We start from the raw sequence: 16,337 nt of genomic DNA, 5'->3' as shown, positions 1-16,337 counted from the left end.
GCAGAGGTTGGCCCCTGGTGGTGATTGGCAGGTGGCCACACCTTTTTAGGTACCGCCCACAAAACATATGGAACATACCACAAGCTTAGCTTAAGATACATAAAACATAAAGAATAATGCAAAGCATACACGAAAGAAATAGTAATGCATGCAAATAAATTAAAAATGTATAACAAAGACACAAAATAATCATTTAAATCCCAGCCAGGTTATGACAATGACTTATAAATCCAGAGGGAGGACCTATCAGTAGTGATGTCACGGTGGCCCCACCTCCTGGAGCTCCATCCTCAAAGTGCAAGGAACAGCAGAATTTTTAACAAGATAAAACACAAAAATGAAACAGAGAATAAATACAAGTTATCCTGACTCAGCAGTTGAACCTGAGAGATGTGTGCAAAAGGTAAAACAGAGCAAATTAAATAAAAATGAATCAAATTCCAAAATACAGGCAAGGCACAAGAAGTCCCACAGAGAGAATTACTACGAGAGTTTCGAAGGGTTTACCTTCAGATTGGATAAAGCTTTGTATCTTGTCTACCTGAGCAACTCGAGGTCACGACCCTGGAGACCACGCCCTTAGAAACGTGGGATGCACCCCTAACAACAGTTACTCAAACTGGTGTCCATAATAGAAAACGACTGAAAAAAAATTCAGCCTACCCTGTCCTTGGATCTACTCAGCTTTGGAGCTGCATGACGTTCCTATTATGGCTCCCTGTCACATCAGATTTAACAACCGTGACCACTGGTATGGCCCCTTTTCAACATTTCCATATCACAATGGGGAAGTTTTAACATAACAGCAGCCGTACCACCTGCACATTTCAGAACAGGTCATCCACCTGAAGCCAAGCGTGTTTGGATGTGGCCAGTACTTGGATAGGAGACCATCTGGGATAAGCTTGGGTTAATGCTGAAAGTGGTGTTGGTGGGGCCAGCAGGGGGAGCTTACCCTGTGCTCTGTGTGTGGATCTCTATGCCCCAGTGCAGTGATGGGGACACAGTGCTGAAAAAATGGTGCCATCCTTTGGATGAGATATAAAACTGAGGTCCTGAGTCTTTGTGGTCATAAAAGATCCCTCTTCATCCTTCATAAAGAGTAGGGTGTATCCCAATGTCCTCATTAAGTTGCCCACCACAGAATAGCGATTCTGTCCCCCTAATCATCCCCTGTGTCTAACTGGCTATCTCTCTCACCACTTCACCACCTAACAGCTCATGTGTGGTGAGCGTACTGAGACAGAAAATGGCTGCCATCGCATCATCCAGATGGATGCTGCACATTAGTGGTGACTGAAGTAGCACCCCACTCATTATGTACACCTCTGTGAGCAATAAGGAAAAGTGCTATATAAATGTAAAGAATCATGATTATTTTTTATCATAAACACACTAGCTGTGTAAGCCCATGTGCTGTAAAAAGCTCAGGGTCCTAAAAACTATTGAAATCATCAGAAAAAAAATTTAAATGTTGAGATGTCAGGTAATTGAAAGGAACTACTCAGGGCATCTCTCTCCTAGGAGGATTTGTTTTGCCGTTGTGCTCGCACCAGGGCTCTCCATCACTCCTTATCCTCCTGGATCTCACAGCTGCATTTGATATGGTAGATCATAATGTTCTCCTCCATTGTCTCCACTATATAATTGGACATGCTGGTGCTGCTCTGGAGTGGTTCGAGTCCTATCTCACAGATAGGGCTGAGTATGTGGCCCTGGGGGATGCTAAATCTCGTACCCACACTGTCACCTGAGGGGTCCCACAAGGATCAGTCCTTTTTAACATCTATAAGCTATCGCTGGGTCACATCATCGGCAGGCATGGAGTTTCATTCCATTGCTATGCCGATGATAGGCAGCTCTATGTGAGACTGGATTCGACTTCTCCTACACCTTCATCAACCCTTTCCTCCTGCTTGGATGAGATTGAAGCCTGAACATCCAAGAACTTCCTTAAGCTGAGCAGCACCAAAACTGAAGCTCTTTTAATTGGTACCCCCCATCAACTTCCTTCCTCTGTAAATTATATTTTCTTTTCTGGCCATACCATCACTTTCTTCCCTTCTGTTACTAATTTGGTATCAAGTTAGACTCCCATCTGTCATTTGATACACATGTCCATCACTTCTGTAAAACTGCATTCCTCCATCTTCGAAACACAGCCAAACTCCGTCCCCGCCTTTCCCTCTGTGATGCTGAAAAGCTGGTTCATGCCTCTGTCTCTTCCAGGCTGGACTACTGTAATGCACTCCTCATCGGGAACCCCAGCAAGAGCCTTCAAAAGCTCCAACAAATTTAAAATAGTGCTGCAAGGATCCTGATGAGGGTGCGGAAATATGAACACACTTCACCAGTCCTTCGGTCACTTCTTTGGCTCCCAATTCACCTTCGTATTGAAAGAAATCTCTGTCTGCTCACTCATCAGTATATTCATTGAAATGCTCCTCAATATCTTAAGGAACTTCTTATTTTACAATCCACTACAAGAAACCTCCGTCTTGCAAACACCTATCGCCTTCGCCCCCCTATGACCAAACTTCATTCAATGGGTGATCGAGGCTTTGCAGTCGCTGCTCCACGGCTCTGAAATGTCCTACCAGAGAGCCTGAGAACACAGCAGATTGGGGGCTGTTTTATAAAACAGCTAAAGACTTTTCTATTTAGGAAAGCATATTAACATGAATGCCACTATTTATTGTTGTTTTATCTCTGTTTTTATCTTGTTTTGTCTTTGTTAAATATTTTTATGTAGCACTTTGAGATTTACTACAAATGTAAAGTGCCTTATAAATAAAATGAATGAATGAATGAAATGAATGCATCGCTTGTGTATTACCAGCGGGAGGAAAAGTAAAAAGGATACCGTTATGTCGATGTGCTCGCCTCGTTTCTGTATTAACGGCTAAACGAGTGACTCTTTGTCCCTAGGTTTCATTTTGTCAATGTGTTTGCCTCGCTTCTGTATTAGCGCCTAAGCGAGTTTGCTTCCTTGGAGGTCGAGCCATTACCCAGACTCCACCTCTCACTTCCAGGTCGGACAAACAGATACAGTGGTGCTTGAAAGTTTGTGAGCCCTTTAGAATTTTCTATATTTCTGCATAAATATGACCTAAAACATCATCAGATTTTCACTCAAGTCCTAAAAGTAGATAAAGAGAAACCTGTTAAACAAATGAGACAAAAATATTATACTTGGTCATTTATTTATTGAGGAAAATGATCGAATATTACATATTTGTGAGTGGCAAAAGTATGTGAACCTCTAGGATGAGCAGTTAGTTTAAAGGTGAGGTGTCCGGTGTTTTCAATCAATGGGATGCCAATCAGCTGTGAGTGGGCACCCTGTGTTATTTAAAGAACAGGATCTATCAAAGTCTGCTCTTCACAACACATGTTTGTGGAAGTGTATCACGGCACGAACAAAGGAGATTTCTGAGGACCTCACAAAAAGAGTTCTTGATGCTCATCAGGCTGGAAAAGGTTACAAAACCATCTCTAAAGAGTTTGGACTCCACCAATCCACAGTCAGACAGATTGTGTACAAATGGAGGAAATTCAAGACCATTGTTACCCTCCCCAGGAGTGGTCGACCAACAAAGATCACTCCAAGAGCAAGGCGTGTAATAGTCAGCGAGGTCACAAAGGACCCCAGGGTAACTTCTAAGCAACTGAAGGCCTCTCTCACATTGGCTAATGTTCATGTTCATGAGTCCACCATCAGGAGAACACTGAACAACAATGGTGTGCATGGCAGGGTTGCAAGGAGAAAGCCACTGCTCTCCAAAAAACATTGCTGCTCGTCTGCAGTTTGCTAAAGATCACGTGGACAAACCAGAAGGCTATTGGAAGAATGTTTTGTGGACGGTTGAGTCCAAAATAGAACTTTTGGTTTAAATGAAAAGCGTTATGTTTGGAGAAAGGAAAACACTGCATTCCAGCATAAGAACCTTATCCCATCTGTGAAACATGGTGGTGGTAGTATCATGGTTTGGGCCTGTTTTGCTGCATCTGGGCCAGGACGGCTTGCCTTCATTGATGGAACAATGAATTCTGAATTATATCAGAGAATTCTAAAGGAAAATGTCAGGACATCTGTCCATGAACTGAATCTCAAGAGAAGGTGGGTCATGCAGCAAGACAACGACCCTAAGCACACAAGTCGTTCTACCAAAGAATGGTTAAAGAAGAATAAAGTTAATGTTTTGGAATGGCCAAGTCAAAGTCCTGACCTTAATCCAATCGAAATGTTGTGGAAGGACCTGAAGCGAGCAGTTCATGTGAGGAAACCCACCAACATCCCAGAGTTGAAGCTGTTCTGTACGGAGGAATGGGCAATCCTCCAAGCCGGTGTGCAGGAATGATCAAAAGTTACCGAAAACGTTTAGTTGAAGTTATTGGGGGGTCACACCAGATACTGAAAGCAAAGGTTCACATACTTTTGCCACTCACAAATATGTAATATTCGATCATTTTCCTTAATAAATAAATGACCAAGTATAATATTTTGTCTCATTTGTTTAACTGGTTTCTCTTTATCTACTTTTAGGACTTGAGTGAAAATCTGATGATGTTTTAGGTCATCTTTATGCAGAAGTATAGAAAATTCTAAAGGGTTCACAAACTTTCAAGCACCACTGTACACACTCATTTCCACATGTAAAATGGTAAAATGGTAAATGGCCTGTATTTGATATAGTGCCTAACTAGAGTTCAAGAACCCCCCTAGGTGCTTTACAACACAACAGTCATTCACCCATTCACACACACATTCATACGCTGATGATGATAAGCTACTATGTAGCCACAGCTGCCCTGGGGCACACTGACAGAAGTGAGGCTGCCGAACACTGGCGCCACCAATCCTTCCGACCACCACCAGCAGGCAAGGTAGACGTTTATATATAAGACACACACCAAACTGCATATTAATGTGAGTGTCTACACCACAAACACCAGCCTTCTGCATTACCTAAGCCTTGGCCTAGCTCTGTTTTCCTATAGAGTACAACTGAAAATTATGTTAAGAAATCATATTTTCAAAATTAAAATTCTCTTAGAGCTTGTATCAGTGTTTAATGAGTTTCTACCCCGTGTGGCCAATTCAAGAGATACACTAAACATATCTCCATTGTCATCCTGTAAGCCGATTGACCAGAATTTAAACTGAAAAGTAGGATGAAATGTATTACCTGGCAGATGCGGTCAGCATTCTGTGAGCACTCAGACACCAGAAAAAAGCCAGGTGGGCACAGGGTGCATTTCTCACAATGGGGTGGATTGTTCTGGAAGTTACAATACTGGTCGCGAGCACAGGATCCGCATTCTAGCAGAGGCTCTCCTACGTCAATCACCTTGGCATCCACATCCACCTTATGCACGGCGTAGGACTTCTGCAGGTGACTCCGCACTTGGTTTTGGAGGCCCTGCAGGTGGCTTTCAATGTAACTCTGGATGTCCCCCTGCAAGCTTTGGAAGGACATCTGCTTGACTGCCTCGAAAAGCATGCCGTACTGCACTTTGACCAGGTCCATCTGCTCATACATTTTCCTCTGCTGTTCCAAGATTTCTCTTTGTTGGCTGATCAGGGCACTTTGTTGCTGGGCCAGCTTCTGCTGCAGATCGGTTATCACCTTCTGCTGGCTCTTGAGGGCCTCAACAAACTTCTCCTGCCCTTTGGCGAGCTGGAGCTGAAGTATTAAAGCATCTTCAGAAGGAACTTCATTTTCACCTATGGAGAAGAATGAAGAGATTTAATGAGATGAGGTCATGTGACGCACTGGGCATTTGGGCTGGCACCAGCCCTACACAGGACAATTTACTATCACAGGAGACATTTGCTCATTTAAAGTCACCAATCAATTTCAAAAAGAACGAGTTACAAAATATATACGCATGGTATAACATTCTGGTGTGCTCAAGGGCTGTGCAGGCACTGAGGCCTTCAAAGAACTGAGTGCTACAACCTTCTCAATAAACTTCAGGGTTACAGGTGTCAAAGGCTTCCTCACCAGGATTGGGCAAAAGTTTGAAAACAGACCTGGACAGGACTCTAGTCCATCACTCTCACACACACACACCTCATATTCACACACAAAGACAATTGGCAATTAACATAACCTAAATGAGCAAAGTGCAGCGCAGATTAAATAGGCGGAAATCAAACAATTCACCAGGGCCAGATAATATCTATCCTCAAGTTCTTAAGGAGGTTAGCAAGTGCAGATATAAACCCTTGACAAATATATTTAGGAAGTCACTGCGCACTGAGGACATTCTGAAGGACTGGAAAATGGCAAATATTATCTCGTTATATAAAAACACAGATCTGAGCAGCTATAGGCCAGTAAGCTTAACCTGCAGCACAGGAAAATCAATGGAAGGAACTATTAAGGTGAAGATTGAGCAACACATGGCAAGAACTGTGTGAAAAATGAGTATGGGTTCAGAAGAAGGAGGTCGTGTTTTACTAACGTGCTGGAATTCTATTAGGAAACAATAAAAGGATGCAATCAAAGTGGACCTTCTGATATTTTTGATCTGGACTTTCAGAAAGCATTTGATAAGATGCCACATGAGAGGCTGGGCATCAAACTAAAAGAAGGGGAAGTTCAGGGTGATGTGTGTAGATGGGTGCAGAATTGGCTCAGACATAGAAGGTAAAGGGTGATGGCGTGAGGAACATGAATTGGCTGATTTAAGAGTGGTGTCCAGCAGGGGTCAGTACTTCAGCCGCTATTATTTCTAACCAGTAACGTGCAGTGAATCCACTTGACTTGAGCATTCCTAGTTTTCCTCCTCTTTCTCTGTACGTTTAGCATTCATTTGCTTAGAGGTTGATTCGCTTGCTGCTTCCTGAGCAGCTCTTCTTTTCTCCACCGTAGCGGCCCGCTTCCTCTCTTCTTTCATCTGCATCTTCTCACGTTAAAACTGATAAATCAGCGTTTCTGTTGCAATTACTTAGTACGTTTGTCTGTCCAGGATTTTAAATCACCTGTAGCTCGCCAATCGTTTTACCTATTGATCTGAAATTTGGTACTCATATACTACGTGACGTCTACTATCTGCTTTTGGGATGATGATTGATCTCCAAGGTTATTCCTCTCTTTATTTTGATTTTATTTTATTGTAGAATGAACTCTCGGCAGCGGCCAGCAGGGTGGCCATGTGTACGGGCACCATTCTCATCCCTACCACCTTCGTCGTCACTTTCCCTACCTCTTCATATCTTAAATCATTATTGAGGCAGATTGAAGACTTAAGTGCTAGCTTAAGTGAAAAATTAAAGAAAACGTACTAAGTAATTGCAACCCAAACACTGACTTAATCAGTTTTAACGTGAAAAGATGCCAACGGAAGAAGAGAAGAAGCGGCCCGCTAGGCTGGAGAAAAGAAGAGCTGCTCAGGAAGCAGCAAGCGCATCAACCTCTGAGCAAATGAATGATAAATGTACAGAGAAAGAGGATGAAAAGTAGGAATGCTCAAGTCAAGTGGGTTCACTGCACGTTATCGTGTAGTTCACCATTACTGGTAAATAAATACATAAAAATCAAACCCTTTTGTATTTCCTTCTTTGCTTGAGCATGTCTGGCCACATTTTGCAAAGTTGTTCGGTTATGACAAATGTTAGGGAATAACAGGAACGAAAGGCAAACTTTATTACAGCAACTGACTGTTATGAATATCAGGTGAATTTGACACTTTGATGGTAAGTGATAAGGCGACCAGATCTTCAAAGTCCCAAACTAGGACACTTGTGTGGCACGTATGTCCATCCTCATTCCTTTAATGCCTGCTTTATAATATCACCAACAGCAAGGGTTTCAAGGGTACAGGACAAAACACAAAAACACTTCCACAAATCAACATGCTTGATGTGGGCACAAATAAATGGCACGACTGTCTGTTTTTTTGGCTGCTGCTTGGTCAAATTTAACACAAGTTCTTAATTATGCTTTCTCCATCGCAGTGTTGGCCAAGCTATTATACTTATATCATATCAAACTGGGAACAGGCTGCTGTCTAGTCACTCCACCACAAACACCTGATTGATGGAGGCCTATTTGCTGCTATCTATGGCTTGTTGTTAGCATAGCAGCGTATTGTTCTTACTGGAACTACAATGTCCATACAGAAGTTGATGTAATCAGTAGTGCAGACCCCACACTATGCGACTCTTCAGTTCCACTCAGGGTGGTAAACATTAACATTATTCAAAGTTATTGTCTGTTTTTACCTGCATTTTTATTACTCTTTAATTTAGTTTTTTTTTATCAGTATGCTTCTGCTGAATTATGTGAATTTCCCCTTGGGATTAATAAAGTATCTATCTATCTATCTATCTATCTATCTATCTATCTATCTATCTATCTATCTATCTATCTATCTATCTATTATATAGTATCATATCTATCATATAGTGCCTTTCATATCTATCTATCTATTATATAGTGCTTGTCCTATCTATCTATCTATCTATCTATCTATCTATCTATCTATCTATCTATCTATTATATAGTGCTTGTCAGATCTATCTATCTATCTATCTATCTGTCTGTCTGTCTATCTATCTATCTATCTATCTATCTATCTATCTATCTATCTATCTATCTATCTATCTATCTATCTATCCATCTATTATATAGTATCATATCTACCATATAGTGCCTTTCATATCTGTCTGTCTGTCTGTCTATCTATCTATCTATCTATCTATCTATCTATCTATCTATCTATCTATCTATCTATTATGGGCAATGAACGTCACCCACTATACATCACCATAATTAAGCAGAGGAGTTTGTTAAGTGGTAGGCTGCTATCTCAGATCTGCCGTACGGACAGACACAGAAGTTCTTTTGTCCCCAGAGCCATTAGACTCTTTTCCTCTTCCCAAACAGGGCAGGCGTTGGTTGATTTTAGGCCTGATGCTCCTTCTCTGCTCACAATATATTAGCTTTATGCACGACATTCGATATCTCACTACTTGGTCACTACTGCATAACCATTTTTTTCATAATGTGTCACTTTAAACACGTTATCCTAAGCAAAGTCACTATCTTTGACTTTAATATTATGTCACTTTAGTGTCTGTCACTTTTTTTATTATGTGCCACCTGCCACTTTGGTAATAATGTCATTTGGACAATTCCTATTGCACTGCCGTTATTGGATGCACCATCTACGTTCCCTCTGTTGGACTGAAAGATTACAACCCCAGTTTACTTTGTTAATGTTATTTGTATCGCCTGTCCTTAAATGTTTGTATCTAACTTTGTAACATAAACAGCGTTTTAAATAAATGTTACTCTTTAGAAAACGTCACCAAAGAGACAATTCCGCGATGCTGCCTTATTTAATTTGATTTCACTTTTTTAGTGTACACCTTCCACACATTGAAAACTCAACCAAAAATTCATTAGCAAATAATTAGAAAACGCGACTCACCCGGTTTAATGTCACACGTAAGCTGCACTCCGACAGAGGCGCCTCCGAGCTCGACTGGCGGATACCCAAAGTCTGGGATCTCTCCGAGAAACTGAGCAGCCCTGTCCGGCAGGTGGACCAAAGTGGGCTGCGGCTGCAGGGCATCAGTGGGACATCCCTCTCCAAAACACGGGTGTGGTCGTGGCCGGGGCTTCAGCCGGATCTTCAGAGGCAGTTTACACTCGATGCCCCGACAGTCCCTGGTCTCGTTGGCGGCCTGTCTGACTGCTGCGCCACAATCCGCTCCGCTGCACGCGGCCACCGGGTGTTTGGCTGTGTGGCTACCACTTGAGCCGGTGAGAATTCCCGCTTGTGGGTGCAAAACGGCGTTGGGATCAACGCTGCTTCTGGAATGAAAACCGTGCTGTCCATTGTGCTGACTCGGGAAGAAGTGCGTGTTCCTGCCCTGAACTCCTGAGCTCAGCGGCCGCACCGGTCTGGCTGAGCGCGCCGGGCAGTGGGTGCCTTGGCACGGCCGGGAGTCGTCCGCCTCCGTCGAACTGTAGCAGTGGGCACCTCTGCAGCCCTCGGGCGAGACCCCGTGCTGTCCAAATACCGGGACGAGCCAGAGCCAGAGCCATGGGGAGAGCCGCCGCAGCAGCATGCCGGGCAACGCCAATGCGGGATCTGGAATCAACAAGAGACTGAGTGATAATACCAATGAAAGAAAGAAAGAAAGAAAGAAAGAAAGAAAGCAGCAATGTTACAAAAGAAAGAAAGCAACAATAATATAAAAGAAAAAAGAAAAAACAGCAATATTACAAAAGAAAGAAAGAAAGAAAGCAGCAATATTACAAAAGGAAGAAAGAAACTTTTTTGAGTTTTGAATTGAACTGTATTAATCAATAAACAACAAGCAATTTACATTATCAAAAGTAATGAAAGCAAACAAAAAACAACTCAACCTCAAAAAGAAAACAATACCTAATTCGAATTTTAAATAAGAAAAATCAATTATACTCCAGTTAACAGGTTGCCTCATGAACACATCATCTTTTCACAAAAGAATTCACATTTGCGGTCATTTTGTCGAATTTATATTCTAAATAAGCTTGGGCTATCACAAGTCCATGAAATATCCTCTTCATGCCACATGGCCTGTTTGACTTGACTTACTCTTCTCTTGATTTACGATAAATGGTCAACTTGGACTCTCCTACAAGGAAATTTCCAATGTGACGTTCATCCTGATTATTCTTATTTCCGGTAAAACCATAAATAAATTCACAATCATTAATAGGTAAGTTAAGAATATTTAAAAGTGGTTGAAGTTTAATACAGAAAATTAAATAGTGAAAGACAGTCTCTCAATGTCTCAATGTCTCTTCTGTATGTGTGACTTAAGGTAATAAGAAAGAAAGAAAGAAAGAAAGAAAGAAAGAAAGAAAGAAAGAAAGAAAGAAAGAAAGAAAGAAAAGAGCTCAATTGCTGATTTGGGACAGTGCAATATAAAGGAAAGAGCAAAAGCTGTTGTTTAATTGTGGTATCCTAAATAACTAAAAGTTTCTGTAAAAAAATTCAAAATTTCTCTGCAGGAAAAAATCACTAAACAAAATGTGGACAGGTTACTATTGTGCCGAAAAAGCAAGACAAGGAAAATAAATAACAATCGAGTAAGAATGACTATATGGCAAAAAATAATCAAAATAGAATTTGTGTTGGATTGTAGCCAATTCAGAAATAGTTTCAACTCTGTGCCAGGACAGGCTCATGTCTCAGAGACCCTGTTTTAAACATGTTATGTTACCATCCTTTCATCCATCTTCACAACCTGCTTATCCAGGAAAGGGATGCACAGCAAAATCATCTGACACAAGGCAGGAACAACACCTGGACGAGTGCGTTTGGGGGGCCAGTCCATCATTCTGTTACCTTATTTTAGAGTTGGCCATACACTCTTACAAATAACCGTCAATAAATTTGCATTTTACTTGGCTGTGTAGTTCTCATAGAATCATCGCTTGATAAAGGACCATTTAATTCTGGGAAGAGTTCTTGGCATATGACATTGGATCTTTGGGCTTTAAAAGGGTTCCCAATATGTGGACAGAACAGAAATCTTGAATGTATTGTAGACAACCTAGAAGGATACAATCAGATCAAGCAACCCTGAAGTTAGCCTGTGGTATTGCATGCAGTGAGAGTCTCTTTTAGATAGATAGATAGATAGATAGATAGATAGATAGATAGATAGATAGATAGATAGATATAGATAGATAGATAGATAGATAGATATATGAAAGGCAGATAGATAGATAGATAGATAGATAGATAGATAGATAGATAGATAGATAGATAGATAGATAGATAGATATGAAAGGCACGATAGATAGATAGATAGATAGATAGATAGATAGATAGATAGATAGATAGATAGATAGATAGATAGATAGATAGATAGATAGATGATAGCAGAAGCTCTTTAAATAAATAAAAAAATCAATCAATAACAAACACCACAATGACTAAAAAGGAGGATTTTTTAAAAAGAAAGCAAAATGTCTGACTAAATCCTCTCCTTGTCTACTACACCCAAGGGGTCCAGAGTGTGTCCAAATATGTGAGCCTGCCCTTTAGCGGCCCTTTACATCACAGCCATCCCAGACTTGTAGAAGATGTAAAGATGTCTCTACCCAAACTAATGTAACACAGTCTACTAAGAAAGAAGAGTCTGCTCTGCCCTTTCTTCTACAGTTCCTCTTTGTTACACAACCAGTCCAACCTGCCACTAATGTGGACCCCCAAGTACTTTAAGGAGAGCATCACCTCAACATCCACTCCCTGAACAGTGACTGGGAGTGGAGGCTCGTTGGTGCAGTGAAAGTCAATAAGCAGTTCCTTGGCTTTGCTGATGTTAAGCTGCAGACAATTCACAAAGCTCTCCCCCTGACTCCTCTCCTCTTTCTTATCCCCCTAATCAATGCACCCCATAAGTGCAGAATCATCTGAGAATTTCTACCCGTGTTATGACCTGCTGTTTCATTTATAGCCTGAGGTGAAGTGAAAAGCAGGCAGGTCTGTTCCTTGTGGTGCTTCAGTTTTGCTCACACAGTCCTTGAGTCTCACACACGGTGGTCTGCCTGACTGATAGTCCATTATCCAGGACACCATAGTGTCATCCACCTGCATATCTCTGAGTGTACCCCTTAACAGGGATGGTTGGATGGTATTGAAGGCACTGGAGAAATCAAAACCCATAATCCTCACAGTGTTGCCAGCTTTGTCCCGGTGACAATGAATCTTGTGGAGCAGACAGATAATTGCATCTTCCACTCCAATTTATGTTCAATAAGCAAATTTCAGTGGGTCCAGGTGGTCCACCACAAGACGACTCATATATTTCAGGACCAGCCTCTCAAAGGAACTCACCAATATTTCACAAATATGTTACAATCTATTCATGTCTATTCATGCCACCTGTTACTGATCTAAACAGATAACGGTCCTTTCTGGAACCTTCATGTGGATGGTTCGTTTTGGAACCAAAGATGGTTCCTCTATGGCATCACTCTAAAGAGCCACTTTGACTCCTTTATTTTCAAGAGTGTACAGTACTGATGAAGGTCATAACATTTATTGTTGTCAATATTGTAAAGTCATGAGCGAGACTTGACGCATACTGTAACATAAATAGCGTTTTAAATAAACGTGGCTCTATGGAAAATCTATATTTAGATTTGCCGCATCATTTAAATGGGCTTCACAGAATGTCACCAGCATCCGCAGCAGCTCTGAACGGGACGCCAGTCCAGTGACTCGCACACAGTTAATGAAGTCGTGCACGTAATGGAGTGTCAAAGGAAACTTTAGGGCACACATGAGAATGTCAAGTTCGCTGAAGTCCCGAGCCCACTTTCTGCGCCATGCTAGTCACCCCCGAATCCCAGTGTCCTTGCGGGTGGCATTTGGCATCAATAAGATGTCAGAAACAGTTAACAAAATAATAAAAGAGAAAAATAACGTCCAAGACGCTAAATATGTCAAATCAATCGGACACTAGAAAGTCTGCTGCTTTTTATTCCCGAAAAAAATAAAACCTTTTGGATTTTTTTTTTTTTGTTAAATATTAATAAGATTTAACGCATGCATTCCATACTCAGGCAGACATACGGTGCACAGACGCGCCAGCTGCTCCAAGCAATTTTATTCTGAACAGCACCGATGATGTCTTTTGAAATAAAAAATATCACAAGTTACCTTTCAAGTGTCTGAGAAGAGACGGCAGAAGTTCGCGGACAGATGCATGGAAAACAAAGCTGGAAGAAGCAGAACCCGCGTCTGCTTATCTGAACTTCTTCATGCGTTTGAATGTTTTGCAGTTTGGCACTGCGCTCTCGGGTTGGTTTTTTTTTTCCCAGCGATCTCGACTGACCTCCTCTGAAGTTTTGGGGGGATTGTTGTGCACGGCATTCCAAAGACGTTCAATTAGAATCAGGTTTCCCAGCGTCTCCCAAACTTAACCCTTTCATAGCACTAGTTGCTGGATTATACCATAAACATGATGTTTTTTTTTTCTTTTTTAGATTTCCGCTTTATTTAAGGGTTTGTTTTGTTTTTAGTTTGGTTGTCAATTCCATTTTTAGCCCCCACGCCCAACAAGGAGACCGCGCATGGGTGTTCCCTGCATGTGGAGTTTGCATGTTCTCTCCATGTCCATGGGGCTTTCTCCCAAAGACACGGGGGTTACGTGATTAGCGACGCTAAATTGGCACTACACTCCAAACATAAAGGTGTCGAAGTGATTCCTCAAAGTCAAGCCAGCTTTATTTAAACAGCACATTTAACACAACTGCAAGTCGACCACAGTGCCTTACAGTAAAACACAGCTCCCAAAAGCTACAAGGTAACAAATACACACACAAAAAATAAACGACTGAAAAACTATACAAACTATTAATACATAAACATCTTTCAAAAATTAAAAATTAGCTCTTTCCTATGAGCTAAATGCCAGCTTATAAAAATAGTTTTCTAATTGAGATTTAAATGTATTAATCAACAGAGCACCTCTTACTACTAATGGCAGAGCCCCGGGCCACAGCTGCAAAAGCAAGGGCACCCATAAGCTATCTGTCTTCATATAGTGATTTTCATATCTATCTATCTATCTATCTATCTATCTATCTATCTATCTATCTATCTATCTATCTATCTATCATATACTGCCTTTCATATCTATATATCTATCTATCATATAGTGCCTTTCATATCTATCTATCTATCTATCTATCTATCTATCTATCTATCTATCTATCTATCTATCTATCTATCTATCTATCTATCTATCTATCTATCTATCTATCTATCTATCTATCTATCTATCTATCATATAGTGCCTTTCATATATATATATAGCTATCTATCATATAGTGCCTTTCATATCTATCTATCTATCTATCTATCTATCTATCTATCTATCTATCTATCTATCTATCATATAGTGCCTTTCACATCTATCAATATATCTATCAAATACATGATAAAAGACAATAGTCTTGGTGTCTAGTCCCTCAGAAAAATCTGATTGGTCATCTATCTATAGCTTGGCTTTGGTGTGATTGGTCAGTTTGGCTTTCATGTGATTGGTCCGTTTGGCTTGGGTGACACTATCAAAGAGTAAGTTTGAGTGTGAGATGCATGATCAGGAGTAATGCTGCATTCAACTAAAATTACCAACCTTCGACTCGGACTCCTAATGGCAAACTCGGGCCAGGCCTCTCAAGTCTGAGTTTGTCCAACTTTAGATTTGAGTATGACATCAACCCAAAATGGTGACGTGCACTGTGAGCAGTTAAGAACAGTAACGCTTTATAAGTTTAATTTGTTTATTAGAACAACTTACTTTAAATGACTCCCTCAATCCATAATACTGAATATTGAGAAAGTGAGCATTGGCATTACTAGAACGAACAGTAAAGGACTAACTGATGTTAGCTTGATACGTACTAATGTTCGTACATTACGCTAAATGATTGCTTTGTGAAGTTTTGAATTGCAGCTTCCAAGCAGAAATATAATAATTTATTGTGGCCAAGACAGTGACATGACAACATACTTTTGGTGCCTTTCTTGCTCATCGGTTTCTTCTTCAATCCCCACCATAGACCTACTTAGTTAGTTTTTGTTGATGAAACACCAGCATTCACGGGGTGATCCGTGTTTACTTTCCTACTCCGGGAATCGCTTGTGTACCGTGATGGCCTCTGATGGTTGTTCAACAAAACATGAGGTTAAGGGTCTCATCATTTTTGTTCATGCCATTTTCATATATGTTCTTATTTGAAATATTCTGTTTATTCAAATCTCTAAAGCAAAGTCTGATTTTTGTTGAATTTGAAATAAACACAATGGGTGCCAATTACTTTTGTCAGTTTCAAGTTATTTCAGAGACAATTGTGGGTTCTTCTTCTTTATCGTGGAGGGGTCCCTACAAATGTGTCTACGTCTGTAAATGGAGTCAATGGTCTTGGATTTTTTGTAGTAATATTAGTAGATGGATTTATTTAACTGCTGCTGTCCAAAATGTAATATCCTGAAGGTACTGCAAAAGGAAAGTTATGGAAGTCTTCACACCTCACCAGAACTTGATATGGCTTAGCATGAAATGCAAAAGTTAACCCAACTTATTTAAAAGCAATTGAACTTTCCACATTTATGGAGACAGGCCAGTTCTGAGTACTTTCTCACCTCACTTTTATTCTCGCTCCTATTCTTTCCATCTTCAAAAGAGCTGCTCCTGTGATAAGGTGTAATGGCGTGGTGATCACAGTGCTACCAGCTGAGTATGGAGACATTTCTAATATATGGCACTTTACGTTCTCAGGATCCCTTACATTCTCAGATGTTATACATGT

General features: G+C 40.8%; 1 protein-coding gene across 1 annotated transcript in view; it reads right to left on the bottom strand.

Moving 5' to 3' along the window:
• si:ch211-37e10.2 overlaps positions 1-13,854 on the bottom strand; it is a 35,358-nt gene extending 21,504 nt beyond the window's left edge. The window contains exons 1-3 of the mRNA XM_039753911.1: positions 13,681-13,854; positions 9,445-10,110; positions 5,190-5,728 (exon numbers count right to left, since the gene is read on the bottom strand). Coding sequence (XP_039609845.1) covers positions 5,190-5,728; positions 9,445-10,087 — 1,182 coding nt within the window. The 5' untranslated portion in view covers positions 10,088-10,110; positions 13,681-13,854. The remainder of the gene's footprint in view (positions 1-5,189; positions 5,729-9,444; positions 10,111-13,680) is intronic.
• Positions 13,855-16,337: the final 2,483 nt, after the last annotated feature.

Source organism: Polypterus senegalus, chromosome 5, assembly GCF_016835505.1.
Source record: "Polypterus senegalus isolate Bchr_013 chromosome 5, ASM1683550v1, whole genome shotgun sequence".
Classification (NCBI taxonomy): Eukaryota; Metazoa; Chordata; class Cladistia; order Polypteriformes; family Polypteridae; genus Polypterus; species Polypterus senegalus.
The sequence above is the reverse complement of the archived record's forward strand: the minus strand, read 5'-3'. Positions and strand labels throughout refer to the sequence as shown.